We start from the raw sequence: 15,661 nt of genomic DNA, 5'->3' as shown, positions 1-15,661 counted from the left end.
TGCCTCCAGGGTGTACAGGGAAGGTGAATAATTGTTTTGCAATGTATTTGTCTCTAATAACAATCATAGCCAACTAACACCAGCTTGTTAGCTCTGTTCCAGCTACTGAATTTCTTGTGAACTAGTGAAAAAAATACTGTGTTGGCCAGCAGGATGTGTCTGCTGTCAGACTACCTTCTTGGAACCCAGGGTTCAGCCACTGGGCTATAGGCTAATCTGTCTCCATGAAAATGAATCCTGGAGTTACAGGAGTGTCTGGTTAAACCTCTTTGTCACTAATGAGCTATGCAAACATGTTTGTATGCTTCCACAATATGAGAATTTATTGAATAACAATTAATTCACAAGCTACATCAGTATTGTTCACTTTAATTCACCAAGTACTACTATTACCAGAATTATTAAGATCAGAGCCTGGGGTCTGCAGCTTCACCAAGTTAAGCTTGGCCACTCATTTTCAATAGGCTAATTAAACAGACAAATAATAGTAATAAGGAAGTTTGTCTGATGAGGCCACACTAGGAAGAGGAACAAATAAAGAGGTCTAGTGGAATGGTCCCCATTCCATTCTCGGAGCCCTGACATGAGGTTCAGGTTTAAATAGAGGGTATGTGCAGCTAAGCAGCCCTGGCTAAGGTGTAGTCTCACCTGTCATCGACCCATCATTGTTGTCTTTACTCCAGTTTCTCTTGCAAGGTGGTCTGACTATAGCACGAATCTTCAAAGTTCTTATTAATAAAATCAAACCTGAACCAGGTATTTGGGTGAACACTGGAAGATCAGAGAGACAGAATGGGCCACAGCTACCTCACCTCGCCAGTTCCTCAGCTGATCCTGTTTCCTCAGACTGGATTGGATGCCTCTGTGTCCTCATCACAACGGCTCTCAGCTGAACTGTGCTGCTCGAAGCCTAAAAGCTTAACCAGCCAAATGCTTCTAGTTTCTGGTCCTCACTCCTTATATACCTTTCTGCTTTCTACCATCACTTCCTGGGATTAAAGGCGTGAGTCATCATGCCTGGCTGTATCCTTGGACACACAGAGATCCAGGTAGATATCTGCCTCTGGAATGCTAGCATTAAAGGCATGTGCTACCACTGCCTAACCTCTATGTTTAATACTGTGGCTGTTCTGTCTCTGACCCCAGATAAGTTTATTAGGGTGCACAATATTTTGGGGAACACAATACCACCACAGTCTGACAGGTTGTCTGAACTGTGTGAAGGCAGACAAGTTTCCCAGAGTCTGATACCAGACTCCAGCCTTTTCTTTCTCCTAGTGTGAGATCCCTGAAGATTCCAATTTCTTGAGGACCATTGTTCCAATAGTCTCATAGCCAAAGGGGAGGGGCACAAACGTCTCTGCAAAATATCTTCATTCCTGCCAGGAGGTCTGTATACTGATTTCACTTGGTAGACATGGCCAATAGCAACCACTGGTTCTTTTGTTTTAATCTTAATTATTAACATTGACTCTGAAATCACGCTTTGCATTTCACATGGTAGAGTAGTGAGTATATGCTACGAATGACTTTGGACAGATCAAAGAGGCATGCGGGCTTCAGCAGAGGCAAAGAGGCTATCCAGATGTGAGGGAACGTTTCAGCAGAGAACCAGATAAGCAGTTTTACAAGCCACAGCTGTAGAGCTGTTCAAAGCACAGAGTGGTCAGATGCCAGGTAGCTGGCAGTTTTGAATGTTATTTTACAATTGTCATAGGCAAGAGAAACGGTTTGAGCTGGAGCCTGGGGGGCAAAGGCAGAAGTCCTTTGCTGTAGCAATTTTTCAGGATGAAACTTGTGACAAGTGACTGGGTGGTAGGTCAGTATGCTTTCTGTATCTCGGTCTTGTGTGCTCCTTTTTATCGTCTCAGATGAGAGGCTTACATCTGGTATGACTGATAAACTCATGTACACTGTTTCCGATGTGATTCCATATATTCACATGCATGATAATTTATTGGTACAAATACATTATTTATCAGTTTGTGCCTCGTGATGGTTGTTTATTTGAATGAACAAGTTATAATGACATTGTGGTGGTTTGAGAGAAAATGGCCCCCAAGGAAGTGGCACTATTAGGAGGTGTGGCCTTGTTGGAGGAACTGTGTCACTGTGGGGGTGGGCTTTGAGGTCTGTTTTGCTCAAGCTTCCCTATTGTGGAATATTATTTTAACTAGGCAAAGATGTGTTACGTTTGTTTCTGCTGCATTTGTTTAATGACATAAGAATGTGTTACATTTGTTTGCGCTGTATTTGTTTAATTATGTAAAGATGTGTTGTATTCACCTTGCCTGCCTGAGGCACCTGACTGGACTAATAAAAAGCTGAATGGCCAGTTAGCTAGGCAGGAAAGGGATAGGTGGGACTCATGGGTGAAGAGAATAAGTAGGAGGAGAAATCTAGGCTTGAAAGAGAAAAAGGAGAAGAGAATGAGGGAGAAAGAGCTGGACATGTCTGGGGCCAGAAGCGAGGCAGCCACTAGGCAGCCAGACATGAGAAGCAGGAAAGTAAGATATACAGAAAGAAAGAGAGGCAAAAAGCCCTGAGGCAAAATGTAGATAAAGAGAAACAGATTATAATAAGAGCTAAGATAAGGCCACACATTTATAACTAGTAATAAGTCTGCATGTCATGATTTGAGAGCTGGTTGGTGGCCCAAAAGAAAAAGCCTGGTTTTCCTCAGTGTGACAGTCGGTTGACTTCTTGTTACCTGCAAGATGGAGCACTCTTAGCTCCAGCACCATGTCTGCCTGCATGTGGCCATGCTCCCCTTCATGATGATAATGGACTGAGCCTCTGAAACTGTAAATGAGCCACCCCCAATTAAATGTTTTCCTTATAAGAGTTGCTGTGTTTATGGTGTCTTTTCACAGCAATCGTAACCTAGCTAGAACAGTCATGTTATCTTACCCCTTAGGCTTAGAGTATTAGAGTATAGTAACTCAGGTCGACACTGTTCCTTTGGGAATGGTCATAGGGCTTAGGAAGTAAATGTTTTGGCTATTAAGTCTGATGGCCTGAATCCCATCTCTGGGATCCACCTTGTAGAAGGAGAGAACCAAGTCCCACAAACTGTTCTCTGATCTCTACCTAAATGCCATGTTATGCATGTGGGCCCCCCCCCCAGCACATATAAGCATGCACACAAAGTAAACTATAAAGATGTAATAAGAAACTTGTGTTGTGGAATATTACATTAAGATGTGTTACATTCATTTATGCTGTGGAACATTTGTTTAATGATGCAAAGATGTGTTACATTCCTTTATGTTCATTTGTTTAGCTCTGTGAGAAAAGCTGGCTAGAAACAAGCCAAGTGAGGGCTGGGCATTCATAAGTAAGAATAAGCCTCCCTGTGATTTACTTGAGAGCTCGGTGGTGGGCCCCCCAAAGAGTTAAAAAGAACAAAGAGCAAAGATTAAAAAACAACCAACAACACTTTTGCTTTATAAAGTGCAATATTTCAAGGCTAGCACAGCCTGAAAGCTGTTATTCTACATAGTTTAAGACACAGCCTGGTGTCCACACTCAGATACTGGGGAGAGGGACAGAGAGTATGTGAAATGAATAAACAGGGACCAGAGCTCATGTAGGACCTTGTCTGGCCTTGGAAAACAGGGCTACCCCTCTCAGTCCTGTTGGGGAGAGAGCTGGAGGAAGAAATTGACAAATAGGCATTTCAAATCATGACTTTGTATAAAGCATGAGGCCCAGGTTGAGGAATTTAAGCATAATTCTTCCTGCAGCATGCTCACGGTTGACTCCTGTTCAGATACCACACAGGAAGAATAGAAGACTGGATAATCTCACAGAAAGTAGCTCCAAAACCTTCCACATGATGGTTCGTCAAAGAAATGGCTGGTTCCTCCTGAAACGGCCACAGAGTGAAGCTCTTCTCTCAGGGAGGCTGGCTATATACTTAGCTTCCCTTTCAAGTCTGACTTACCTCTTCACTGTAAACAGACAGGGAGGGCATATCTGAAGAAAGCCTCCTTTTCCAGGAATAGCAGGCACCAAGTCAAATAAAGGCAACAAAACAAAAAGGAAATAGATCTCAACCAGAGCAGAGGGAAAGACAGAGGTCTCAATCTTCAGACAGCTAGGCTGTCACACTTCTGAAACAAATACAGGATGCAACCACATGAAAGAGACAGTTAGCAAATAAGAATGAGGGCTTAAAAATCACACATGCCACAACAGAAAGAAAACCGCTCACGACTGCTGAAACAGTTGGAAGATAAAGTCAGTGACTGCAACCAGGAAGTAGAACAAGAAAAGACAAGACATAGAAAACAAGAGAGAAAAGATGGAGACTATGGGAGATTGAGCTTGGCAAACAGGAGCCCTATAAAAAAAGAAGTATTGTACTGGACAGACACGAGGCTCTAGTCTGAAGAAAACCCTCACTGAAGGCACACCAATGAAAATGCTTTAGAATCAACAACCAAACATGACAAAACAAGATACAATAAGACAAGGCATCATTAAGGGCAGCCTTGTCTACAAAAGCGAGTTTCAGAACAGCCAGGACTGTTACACAGAGAAACCCTGTCTTTAAAAAAAAAAAAAAAAAAGAAAAGAAAAGGCAAAAGCTCTCATATAGAGGCTGGACAAGGCAATTCAATAAGTGACTCAATAAGAGAAAAAGAGTCCCAAGATCATGCAAAAGAGTCAGAGACACACCTGCTCCCACTGTTATGAGTGCCATAAAAACACCACGCTAATAGCCATATATATCATATACACAGAGTGCCTGGGGCAGACAGACCCGTGCAGGCCCTATGCTGGCCTCTTCAGTCTCTATGAGCCCATATGAGCCCTGATTAGTTGATTCAGTGGGCCATGTTCTGCCCCTTTCTGAAGGGAAATGGAGGGGGAGTGGGGGGAGGGGAAACTGTGGTTGGGATATGCTACATAAGAGAAGAATCTATTTTCAATTAAAAAAAAAGGAAAAGAAAAGAAAATGCCTTAGAATACCCATGGTAACGAGACTCTGCAGATTTCCAAGGGGGAAAACAAGTACCCTATGCAGCAGATGAAAAGGTGGCAGTAAAGCTGAAAGACAAGGTAGCAATGTTTTTAATTAATCAGGTTCTGTGCTCCGCTAAATCAGTAGTTGACTGTGAGGCTGGCATAGCAATGTTTTCAGGCAAACACTCAGAAAGTAGCTCTGTGTATTCTGTGATAAGTGGCTGCAGAAGGAAGGCAGTGATACAGGGCCGCATCTCAGAGAAGGTTCAGAGGTGGGCCCTGGAGTGTGGATGGAGAGGTATCTAGGAAGTGCCCAGCACAGCCCACAGGAGAATGGAAAATGCCTCCCAGGGGAAGGGTGTCCCTCTGAAAAAGAGAGCGATGCCATGTTTATAAGAACTCATATGTGATTTAATTCAGACAAGGCTTACTGTACTTGATAGGAATTTGGGGAAATTCCATATTCTGCTTTAAGATGAAGCCATTATTAAGCCAGGAAAAAATAGCTATGGCAAAGATACATGAAAGAAAAGCCCATTCCCTGCCACGTTTTACATAATTTAAGATGCCATTAATCATAGAAACATATCATTGTGAGAAGGAAAAAAACCTGTTCTTAGTAGAAAGGAAAGTTGTGAGTTATACAGCACATGCAAGAAGCAAGTATGTTAAAAGGTTTAAAAACATACTCTTTATAACTGATGAAACAAGCAACATATTTGGCTTGCAATATGGCCGTTCACTGCTGTTTAAGACTCATGTAACAAAAATCAAAGGAAGAATTTAATCTTTAGAATTGGTAAATCAAGAATGAACAATATTAGGGGACAGATATATAGGCTGACTCGGACAGTAAAGAGCTTGCCACACAAGCATGGGGACCTGAGTTCCGTTTCCAGCACCTGTGTGAAATATAAGGCTGAATGGTGCATTGGGGTGGGGGAAGAGATTTGGTGAACTATTTTTCATTAGCCACCTATATAAGTTCTGAGTGCATAAATGCTCTTTTCATGTAAACAAGGGTAGGAAAACACACACACACATACAACCTTTTCTTAACTTGTAAGTGGGACTTGCAAAAAACAAGAGATTTAAGACCAGTAGACCTATGGTCTTATCAATACTATATCCAGACTGGTCAAGGCATCCCTCTATGTCCAGGACAGCCTCTAGAAAGATCAGACACTGCTCTCTGAACCTGGACTCCTTCTTGACTTCCATTGGAAGCAAGCCTGAGGATGGCTCAGTCTTCTTATCTTTGCATAAAGCTTTAGAGTTTATGCATTGCTGGGCTGGGATGTCACGGTGGTGGGAACTTGTTTAGCATGCATGAGGCTATAGGTTCAATCCTATGCACTGCAAAACAGCAAATAAAATTTGCAGCAGTATACCAATCCGTGTGGTCCTTACCAAGTGTGACTATCACATTTCAATTGTGTAAGGACCAAGAGTGGAATAGTAACTGCTGGCCACTCTACCCCAGACAGCTCAGCTTGACTAGCTGCTGAATCCCACAGGCAGTTCCCCATTCTAATGCCATTCTGTCTCAATAATTTTTCAGAGGAAAGAGGAAGAAGAGAGGAGGCGAGGAGAAGAACAGATTCGCCTCCAGGAGGAGCAGAGAGCCAAGGAGCTCTATTGGACCCTGAAGCAGGCCCAGATGCACTACCAAGCCAGTGAGAGGGAGGAGCGCGAGTGGGAAGAACACTGTGAGTTGAGCTGTGTCTTGGGCCTGGAGGCCTGCCCCACTTTTCCCACCCAGCTCCTCCCACTGTGTATGTGCTGGGCTATCATTTCAGCCTCCTTCCCTGATTGGATGGTTTGCTTATGAAAGGCAGGCCCTTTACTACCTCAAGTAGCTGGCTGGCCTTGGGAGGGAGGGATAGCCCTCAAGGATCAGCAGGAGCTCAATTGTCAAAGCATCAGTAAAAACAAAATAGTAAACATGCTTGACCCGTGCAGGTGGGCAGGTCCCTTCTTCAGTTGAGTGTGTGAATCTATTAGGTCGGAGAGAGAGTGAACGGGTGGCATGGGGTGGGTGGGTGTTTGCAATCTGCATTACAGATACGGCCACTAGAGACCACAGTAGGAGCAGAGAGGTGCGAGCCCTCTGCTGGACAGCCCCCTGCCTCTCTGTATGCCTTGACTATGTGAGTATATGCCAGGTTCATTAAATTGACCTTTTGGAAAAAATTCTTCATTTTAGAGTGTAGAACTGTATTTTTTTTTATTTTTTTTTAGTATACTTACAAAACTGTGTAACCCTCCCACCATTTAATCATAGAAAAATTTATCACCTCAGAAAGAACTGTCACCATAGGCAGTGGTTCCCCCACCCTTGCCTCCAAACCACTAATTTAATTAGTCTCTCTGGATTTACCTATTATAGACATTCCATAGAAATAGGAAGATAGAGAGGCTGGAGCCATGGCTCAGTAGTTAAGAGCAGTGGCTGCTCTTGCAGAGGACCTGAGTTCAGTTCCCAGCACCTTCCTGATGGATTACAACCTTCTGTAACTCTAGGTCCAGGGATCTGATTCCCTTTTCTAGCACCTCAGGGCACTAAGCCTGCAATTATGACATAGAGATATATGTGGATAAAATGCCTAGACACCTAAAATAAAATTTGAAAAAAAAAAACACATTATGTGGTCTTTTGTGTCTAACTTATTTAACTTAGCAAGTGTGAAGCTCCCTCCATGTAATAACATCTGTCATAACCTCACCTCTTTTCATGGCTGTATAATAATCTAGTGCATGTGTATATCAGTTTTATTTCTCCAGTTTGAGGACAATAAACATTGGGTTTTTTCTCTGTTGGAGCTATTATGACTACTGCTGCAATGGATATTTACATACGCACATTTTTGAAGATGTACTTTTAATTCTCTGGAATTACACTTAGGAGTAAAATTTCTGGGTCATGTGGAGATCAAGTTTGACATTTTGCTGAGCTGTCACACTGTTTTCCAAGGTGATTGTATTGTTCATGTTCCTACCTGAGTTGTCTGAGGGCTTCACTTGCAGCACAGCCCCCACCGCACCTCAGCACTTGATGAGGGTGCTGGGAACCGATTGTGGGTCCTCTGAAATAACACCCATTGCTTTTAACATCTAGTACATCTCTCCAGCCCTCCTTCCACTTTCCTGGTGGTATCCTTTGAAACATAAACGTTTTGGAGTCTGAGGAAGTCCCATTTTCTTATTTTCTTTTGTCACGTGTGATTTTTTGTAACATCGAAGAAACCAGTTGTTTATTCCCAGGTAGAAGTGACTCACTCATTTCTCTTGTAAGAGATTTATAGTTCGGGATTTTATGTTTAAGCCTCTGCTGTGTTTTGAGGAATCTTTGTATGAAAGGACATTCCTGATTGACTCAGTTGTCAAAGTAGCATTGGTTGGAAGGGCTATTTTTTTTCTTTAAATCTCTTGGCACTCTTGTAGAAATATTTACTGAAACCATGTCTGCCCCACCCTCTGGGGTCTCAGCTCTGTTCTGCTGGCCTGTCTTCTGTTCTCATGCCAGTAGCCGTGTTGGTGATGGGAGCCTGGCAGTCAGCTTTCTTCCATAGCTGTTCTTTCTTGGGATTATTTTGGTTATTCTGGGACCCTTTTATTTCCATATATACTTTAGGATCAGCAGGTCTAGTTCTGAAATGATGGCATCTGGGATTTAATAGAGGTGGTGTTGCTTTTGTATATCAATTTGGGGACTATTGTCCTCTTTACAATACTTAGCGTCAGGCCTAATGGGATAGTGCCTGAAGTACTAGTGGAAGTTCAAGGCCAGCCTGCCCTCATAGCAAGTTCAAAGACATGCTCAGCTTGTGTACTGAACCCCTGTTTCAAAATAAATAAATAAATAAAGAGTGGGTGAAGGCGATGGCCTGAAAAGATGGCTCAGTGAGTAAGAACATTTACTGTTCTTCCATAGGACTTTAGTTTGATTTCTAGCATCTGTGTCAAGTGGTAATACGCACACACAGGCACATACACACATACAATTAAAATAATGAAAATAAATCATATTAAAAACTCTAAGTGGTAGAGAGGTAGCTCAATGGTAAAATACTTGCCTAGCAAGTGTGAGGCCGTGGGTTAAATCTTCAAGATTAAAAAAAATAATAACTTTCCAATCCTTGAAAAAAAGACAGAATTTCGGTTAAATCTTATTTAATCTCCTTTAATAGTATTTCATAGTTATGCCCTTGTTTTGATAAATTTATTCCTGAAGTGTAAATGGAATGTATCTAGATTATGCATTGGGCTTTTGTATATTGATCTTATATGCTGACCTCTCACTATACTTATTGACTCATATAGATTAATTATAGATTCCTGATAATTTTTTACATGCAAGATAAGAGGAGACAGGAAAATGGCCATTTATAAAGGTATGGTACTCATGGGCAAATGGCAGTTTATAAAGTACAAGGTGAAACCCCGTGTTAGGATGAGGTGTTTAATTTCAATTGGGCATGTTAATTAGGGGAGCGAAAGGGGCTTCTGATTGCTGGACTTCAATACTTCAATAGCTGGATTTTGGGGTAGTCAGCCTCAGGAGGAGGAAGTGGCCCATAAGGGAATAGACCTTGGGGGCTAGCGTTAGGAATGTAATCTAATGGTTTTTAGCAAGGCAGAGGGAATGGGGAGAAGGGCAAGGCCTGCCAGAGCCACATGCTCAAGTGGGCTAGTGTTCCTTCAAATACAGGTGTTTGTACATACATATGTAGGTGCACACGCATATGCGTGTGTGCATGTGCGCGTGCGTGCACGTGTACATGTAGAAGTTGAATATTGATGTCTGACAGTAGGCATCTTCCTCTATTCCTCTTCTCTTTTGAGACAGGGTCTTCACAAACCTGGAGCTCACTGATTGGCTGGTCTGACTGACCAGTGAACTCTAAGAAACTGCTTGTCTGTACCCCTACCTGGGGTTGCAGGTGCGTGCCACTATGCCCAGCTTGTACACAGATACCAGGAATCCAGACTCACGTCCTCACGCTTGCACAGCAGGCGCTTTACCAACTTGGCCAACTCCACAGCCCTGGTGTGAGAAAATTTGTTGAGGATTTTTGTATCAATATTCATGATGGATCTTAGTCTGTGCTTATAAGAGTTGTTGACAGTCTAGTTTGGGTTTTAAGATAATCGGAGTGTCAGTGAATGAGTTGGAGAGTGTCTACTTTTCTTCCGTCTTTTAGAAAGGGCTTGTGAAAAATTGGAATTCCTGCTTAAATGTTTGGCAGAATTTACCAGTGGGGCCATCTAGTTCTGGGAGTTCTTTGTGGAAATTTAATATCTTCACTTGGGTTGAACCCTTTTTTTTTTGAATAAATGCTTCCTGGATTATTTTCAAGCTTTTGATTACCTTTTAATATTGTGAGAAAGTCCATTCTGACCATTTGCCAGTGTTATCACTGCCTGCAGAGGAGAGGATGTACAGAGGTTCTTTTCAAAATATTTCTTTTTCAGTGTTGTCAGTGTGTGTGTGTGTGTGTGTGTGTGTGTGTGTGTGTGTGCGCGCGTGCGTGTGTGCCTGTACAACTTGTTGGAGGCCCTTCATCAGGTGGTTGTGAGTAACCTGACAAGTGCTGGGAACCAAATTCCAGTCCTCTGCAATAACAGTACATGCTGTTAACCTCTGAGCCAGGTCTTCAGCCCCATCTTCAGAGGGTCTTAATTCACCTTTACTCTTGACACCCTTTATTTTATCCTTTCTCTGTCTCTCTCTTTCTTTCTTTCTTTCTTTCTTTCTTTCTTTCTTTCTTTCTTTCTTTCTTTCTTTCTCTATCATAAATTCAGCCCTGAGACACTTGGTTTCTAAGACATATCTGTAGTTATGACCAAAGCTGACAATGCATTCACAAGTCACAATGTAGCCACATCCTGGGGTTCGTAATGGACCATGATGAAAAAATGAGGTTGGAAAGCTAAGCTAAAGAGGAAGCCATTATCTACATTCAGAATGGAGGAAGAGGCAAGTGGAAGGAGGAGAAAAGGCAGCACTTATGTTAAAAAGAATAGTAAGATGCACAAAGCGAAGCTGCTGATGTCAGTTCAGGGAGCATTGCCTATAGCTTGACCACTTAACAGAGTGACTTCACGCACGTTCTATGGGGTTACTCCTGCCGTATGAGGAGAGGGGACCTAAAGCTGGAGTGCTTCCGCAGGGCTCCTTGGCTGCTGTTTCAGTTGTGGTGGAGACTGGAAGTCATGTCCTCTGAGAGCCGCCTGATTTTAGCTCCGTGTGCTGTGTGGCAGCTGAAAATGGAAACACCTCTGAGAAACTGGAAATATGTGATAATTCAGGCTCTCTGATGGGAGGTTCTCATTTTATATTTTCTTAAAGAATGATGAGCTGAACTTAGAGCATGTCATTCAAACCTAGCAAATTCATTCTGCACTCAATTAACTTAATCTGAAAGATATAGTGGGCCATTACTCTATCAGAGCAGCAGTTTTGATAAAACAGTCAAATTAAATTCTCCAGCTGAGAAAAAAAGGGGGGGAAGAAGACGGCTCTCAGTATCACTCGAGTGGGGAGTTAGTTACTCAGCTCAAATCTTAGAGGTCTGGCTTCTGAAACCCTCTGGATAGGTCAGGCAGAGCAGTGTGTGTAATGATTTTTCAACTGTGAGCTTTTAGGGGTGTGGAGTTGGAGACTATTTAGTTGGTCAGAGACTTAGAGAGGATCCAGCCAATGATATTATTTATAGAACTAAGACATTCAGTGTTGTTGCTGTGAGGTTAAAATGTAGTGAGGTTTGGCCATCTTGAGTAGGAGTTGTGGTCACTCTGGGTCCTCCGACTGTATGATTTGGGTTATGGCCCCAAATCAACCTCCTACATGCCATTGCCTCATGTCTTGCCTGGTGGCCGAGAGAGCTGCCTGAGTAAAGTGTTCATACAGCCTGGCCCAGGGGCCCAGTGATGTTGGCTCCATCTCCTTCCCTCTTACAAAGAAGTGGGTCTGAGTTCTCGGTTGAATGTTGGCGATTCTAAAGGCTAGAGGCCTGGGACAAGCTGAGCCAGGAGAGGCCAGTAAGAACGCTGCTGGACTGAGAGTACGCTGGAGCAGAGAAGGATGTGGACCGGAAGTTAAGAGCTAGAAGAAAGAAGGGCTTTTGGTATCCTCTGCATGGAGTGTCTAAGTGTGATGGTTGGTTCCAGTGGGAAAGCTTGATTGGATTAACAATCCTGTGAGGTCTTTCCAGAGAAGATTAACTGAGGGGGAAGACCCATGGTGAATGTGGGTGGCACCCGAATGAGTAGCAGAGAAATGAGAAAGCCAGCAGAACACCAGCCATTTCTCTGCTTCCTGACTGCAGGATGCAGTGTGAGCAGCTGCTTCAGGCTCCCACTGTCGTCTTTTCCACTAGGATGAGCTGTATCCTCAAACTCAAAACTTAAGTTGCCTCGTACCGGGTAGTTGGTCTCAGCAACAAGAAAAATGACTGATGCCTTGTTATTCCTTGGATATAGCCACAGTTGAAACACAACTTATAAGAAAGTTATGTCCCTGAAGCCTGAAGTTGAAATCATGTCCTTAATCCTAACTCTATACTACAGGACATCCTGGCTCATCAACACAGCCCACTGAGGGGTGCAGGTTGTGATCTGCTCAGATCTTCTGGCTGAGTGGGATCTATGGTTCACTGCCACTCACCAGCATCAATGCAGCACACACTGTGCAGTGTATGTGTGCACACACACACACACACACACACACACACACACACACACACACACATGCAGATATATGTGTATATAGCTAGCCTGGGAAGAAATTGAAAAATCAAAGTTTGAAGAACAGTTTTGACTAAATTTTTATTACTGTTGTAAAAACATCATAAATCGGACCATCATAGACCAGGGGCCACTCCAACTCTGGGTGCCTTTTTCAGTATTAAAACTCTGAATAGTGCTCATCTAAACTTTTGAACACCTAATTTAGGCTCTATTAGGGGTTCCCTCTCCTGTGGAGTTGTCCACTGATCCCTGGGCCATATTTAGCTTTCCCAAGGCAGTCATTGCTCTATCCACATGGCCTGAGAGCTTGGATCATAAAAGGATCCAGCAGTCGGCCTTGGTCACCACAAGGGTCTCTGTTTCCAGGCATGAAGTTGTGCTAAAGGGAGGAGGCTGGTTGTTGCTGAGAAAACCCCTTTCATTAGACCAGCTGAACTGCAGGTGAATCTCACTTGCATTCCCAGACTTGGAAGCTCACCATTCAGCCTCCATCATATTTATTGCTAAAGACACTGATTTATTCAGGTGATCTGACTCTAGCAGGCTGAGTCATAGGACATCTTTGAAAATGGATACCCTTGATATACCCTCTCCAGAGGCGAAGAAGCCTGCTCTTCCCACATGTTCATTTTTTTTTCAGTTCCTTAGTAGGAACTCTTGATTCTACCTAGACATCACCCTCCTCCCCACTACACTTTCCCACCCCCACCAAGACATAGACTCTTTCCAAATGGTGTATTCAGTCCCCAGAATGTACAGTCTACACAGTAAGAATCCTGGACACATTTAATGCACAGCTCTGTGCCAGGACCTGAGCAAACCCTCCCATTTGCTCCCATGCTGAGACCTCAAAGCAACCACATGAAGTCCTCATTTTCTATGCAAAAAAAAAAAAGATAGTTAATCTCTGCTTAAAATCACAGAGAGATGCTGGGCATGGTGATGCTCACCTTTAATCCCAGCACGTTGGAGGAAAAGGCAGGCAGATGTCTATGAGTTTCATGCCAGCCTGGTCTACACTGCTGGTTCCAGACCATCCAGGGCAACCTAGAAAGACCCTGTCTCAAAAAGACCAAAAAAAAAGAAAAAAATCACAGAGGGCAAAAAGTAAACATGCCTATACATAAACACATCCACACACATCCACACACACATCCACACTCACAAACACACACATCCACACTCACATGCACACACACACACACACACACACACACACACACACACACACACACACACAAAGTAAGTCAATCAATCAATTAACGTAAGTTTTAGAAAGGAACCTGGCCATTAGGCCTCTCCTTTCTGCCCCCTCTCTGTATCAAAACTGACTGAAGGAGCTTGTGATTGGCTCAGCGGGTACAGGCAATTGCTGTCAAAGCTGATGACCTGAGTTCAAGTCCTGGGATCCACGAGGTGAAAAGAGTGAACTTATTCCCACAAGTCCTGTGACTTCTACACACACTCCACTCCCTTGCACCCCACCCCATAAATGAAGTACTATTACTACTACTACTCCAACATAATTGTACAGCTCTTGCCTTTTATTTCTCTGAATGTATACGCTGTCACTTAAGTCATTCTCCTTGCTCAGTGCCTTTCTGTTTTCTGCATCTTCACTCTTGTGAATTCACTCTCAGTGCTCTATAGCTCAAGCAATCTCCTTTGAGTGTAGGCAGAACTCTGCCCTCTAGTGGCTTCCAGTTACCTTTCAGGATATTAATAGAGTGGTCTTCTAAGTGTTTTTTTCTGGTACTTCTGCCGTGCAGTGATGCTGCACTGTTCCAGGAGAGACACCTATTCCCTCTGGCCTCTGAGCCCACTCTATTAAGAATGCCCTTCTAGCTGGGCGGTGGTGGCTCCCGTCTTTAATCCCAGCAATCCGGACATAGAGGCAGGCAGATCTCTGTGAGTTTGAGGCCAGCCTGGTCTACAGAGTGAGTTCTAAGACAGGCTCTGAAGATACACAGAGAAGGGCTGGAGAGATGGCTCAGCCGTTAAAGGCTAGGCTCACAACCAAATTATAAGATACACAGAGAAATCTTGTCTCAAAAAACCGGAAAAAAAAAGAAGAAGAACAAATGCCCTTCGTTGGCCACTGTTATTTGAATCCACCAGGCATCAGCTTAGACCTCTTCCTGTTTCCAAAGACCATCCATGCCTGGATGTGATGTCCCTCCTCTGGGGGCCCTGTGGACTGATTCATACCCCATCACAGCTCTACTGTTTAGTGCTGCATTTCCCCCACTAGACTGTAAGCTCTTTGAAGGCCGGCACTACAACTGTGTCTCCTGGAGTTGTACGGTATGTGGCTGGCATATAGTATTGACTGATAGCCCTGTGCAACACTGAGAGCTGACACAAGTAGATGACTAAATATACTTGTGTGACTATGCCATTCATTCATTCATTCATTCATTCATTCATTCATAGTTTGGAAACAAGGTTTCATTATATAGACAGGTTGTCCTGAAGCTTGCAATCCTCTGGGCTCAGCCTCCTGGGTCCTAGATGTATGGGAGTGTATCACCGAATGTGGCCAACATGTTATTTGAAGTGGTGAAACCCCTTTAACACTAGCCTCTTTGCACACTGGAGCTGTGTGACCACTTACACAAAGGGGAAGGAGACACTTCTGTGTTCTCTCAGTGTTAGGACCAGAGTGGGAACCCTGAGTGTCATTGGGGAGGTGACTCTGGAATAGCCTGGCAGTGTGGCAGTCCTCAGACTAAGGGCAGCACTGTTTATTGTTCAGGGAAAGGGAACTAAAGAATAATATTGTTCCATACCAGACAGGGGTTCAGGAGTCAAACCTTTGTCTGTCTGTCTATCTTTCTGTAGTGCCTGTCTCTTAGGGACTGTAAACTCTATGAAGCGACTTGTCTGTGTATTAATGACCCTGAAGTCGGCCCTGGGTTTCCCAACCCTGTCTGACTCT

The 15,661-nt window shown here is 43.5% G+C and overlaps 1 protein-coding gene across 4 annotated transcripts in view; it reads left to right on the top strand.

Moving 5' to 3' along the window:
* Nucleotides 1-15,661, top strand: part of Sh2d4b (SH2 domain containing 4B) — an 88,842-nt gene that overhangs the window by 38,043 nt on the left and 35,138 nt on the right. For all 4 annotated transcript variants that reach the window (XM_059274561.1, XM_059274560.1, XM_059274562.1 and 1 more), the window contains one exon: nucleotides 6,533-6,680. In XM_059274561.1, coding sequence (XP_059130544.1) covers nucleotides 6,533-6,680 — 148 coding nt within the window. The remainder of the gene's footprint in view (nucleotides 1-6,532; nucleotides 6,681-15,661) is intronic.

This window comes from Peromyscus eremicus, chromosome 9 (assembly GCF_949786415.1).
Source record: "Peromyscus eremicus chromosome 9, PerEre_H2_v1, whole genome shotgun sequence".
Lineage (NCBI taxonomy): Eukaryota > Metazoa > Chordata > Mammalia > Rodentia > Cricetidae > Peromyscus > Peromyscus eremicus.
Note: the sequence above shows the minus strand (reverse complement) of the source record. Positions and strands in the feature narration are given on the sequence as shown.